This window comes from Dipodomys ordii, unplaced genomic scaffold (genome assembly GCF_000151885.1).
Source record: "Dipodomys ordii isolate 6190 unplaced genomic scaffold, Dord_2.0 Scaffold75, whole genome shotgun sequence".
Lineage (NCBI taxonomy): Eukaryota > Metazoa > Chordata > Mammalia > Rodentia > Heteromyidae > Dipodomys > Dipodomys ordii.
Genome location: NW_012267291.1, coordinates 6289162 through 6290434, shown reverse-complemented (window position 1 = coordinate 6290434; position 1273 = coordinate 6289162). Strand labels below are relative to the sequence as shown.

Here is a 1273-nt window from a genome sequence, read left to right as displayed (position 1 = left end):
GAATTCCCTGAGCTTTTTTGCTCCAGGCTGGGGCTCTACCACTGGAGCCACAGATCCACTTCCAGCTTTTTGGTGATTAATTAGAGGATAAGAGTCTCACAGACTCTGCTGCCTAGTCTGGTGTCAAACCTCCAGCCTCAAAATCTCAGCTCTTTGAGTAGTTAGGTGTTCAGGCATAAGCCACTGGCGCCTGGCTTATCTCTTAGTTTTGACCACAGTTCCAAGGGCAGAGATCACAGGGTCTCAGTCAGCTAGATCTCTTCCCAGCCTGGCCTCTCAGCAAAATATCCTGACTTCTTCCCTGATTCCTGCCTGCTTCCCTCCGTGAACAAACCCAGCCTTCCACCCGCAGTGTGCATGGGCTCTCTTCTAGATTCCCGCAAAATGCTTCCTGGTGGCGTTGGTGGGAGGGGGAACCTTCTGGCTCTCCACCCGCCAGCCGGCTCCCCAGAACCAGAACCGCAAAGGCCCTGTTGTTCTGCTAACTACAGGAAGCCTTCGGCGGAGCACCTGTACCGACAATGATCTTAAGTGCGTGTCTACTGCGTGCGGGGCAGTTTGTCACTGCAGCTAAAAGCAAGGTCCAATTTCACCAAGGGAGAGAAATATCAGGAAAAATGATGTTTCAGACCTGTGGAACATGATTTGGGCAAGGTGTGATTTGGGCCTTAGGGGTTAAACAGGGTGGCAAGGGAGGCCCAGCATACAGGGAAAGGTGAAGCAAAAGCTTCAAAATGAGAACAGTGGCCCCCGATTACCTAGGCCTCAGCGGGTGCAAAGGCCGGACTGCCCGAGGTGTTTCCAGCCCTTAGCGCTGCTAACAGAGTGGAAACCCTGTGTGTGTGTGTGTGTGTGTGTGTGTGTGTGTGTGTGTGTGTGTAGGGGGGTGAGTCGCTGTGACCTCCAGGGGACTGAAAAACCAAGCCCCAAACACCGGATCCCCCGCGGCAGGAAGCCACGCGCGCCAGCCTGACAGACAGGCCCGGGGACAGTCCTCCCACACGCTCCTCCCGCCCTCAGGCCACCGAGACGAAAGGCTAGAGAGTCGCCGCGCGGCCAAAGCCCCGCCCCTACCTGGCGGCCCGCCCAGTCGCGCCTCCGGCGGAAGCCGGAAGCAACGCGGGTCCCGCTAGCCCTACGGCTCCGAACTCGGTGGTCTTGGAGGCTCCGCCGGAAGGGGGACAAGATGGCGGAGGAGGAGTGAGTGGGCTTTTGCCGGGCGGCGGAGGCGGCAGGGCCGGGCCCCGGCGGGTGACAGCGAGCGGCGGCCCCG

At 58.9% G+C, this 1273-nt stretch overlaps 1 protein-coding gene across 3 annotated transcripts in view; it reads left to right on the top strand.

The window, feature by feature from the left end:
• The first annotated feature begins 1124 nt into the window (after positions 1-1124).
• Slc9a8 (solute carrier family 9, subfamily A (NHE8, cation proton antiporter 8), member 8) overlaps positions 1125-1273 on the top strand; it is a 62901-nt gene continuing 62752 nt past the window's right edge. For all 3 annotated transcript variants that reach the window (XR_001175365.1, XM_013024346.1, XM_013024345.1), the window contains exon 1: positions 1125-1200. Coding sequence is in view for 2 of the 3 variants with exons in the window: in XM_013024346.1 (XP_012879800.1) it covers positions 1187-1200 (14 nt within the window). In the remaining variant the exon portion in view is untranslated. The remainder of the gene's footprint in view (positions 1201-1273) is intronic.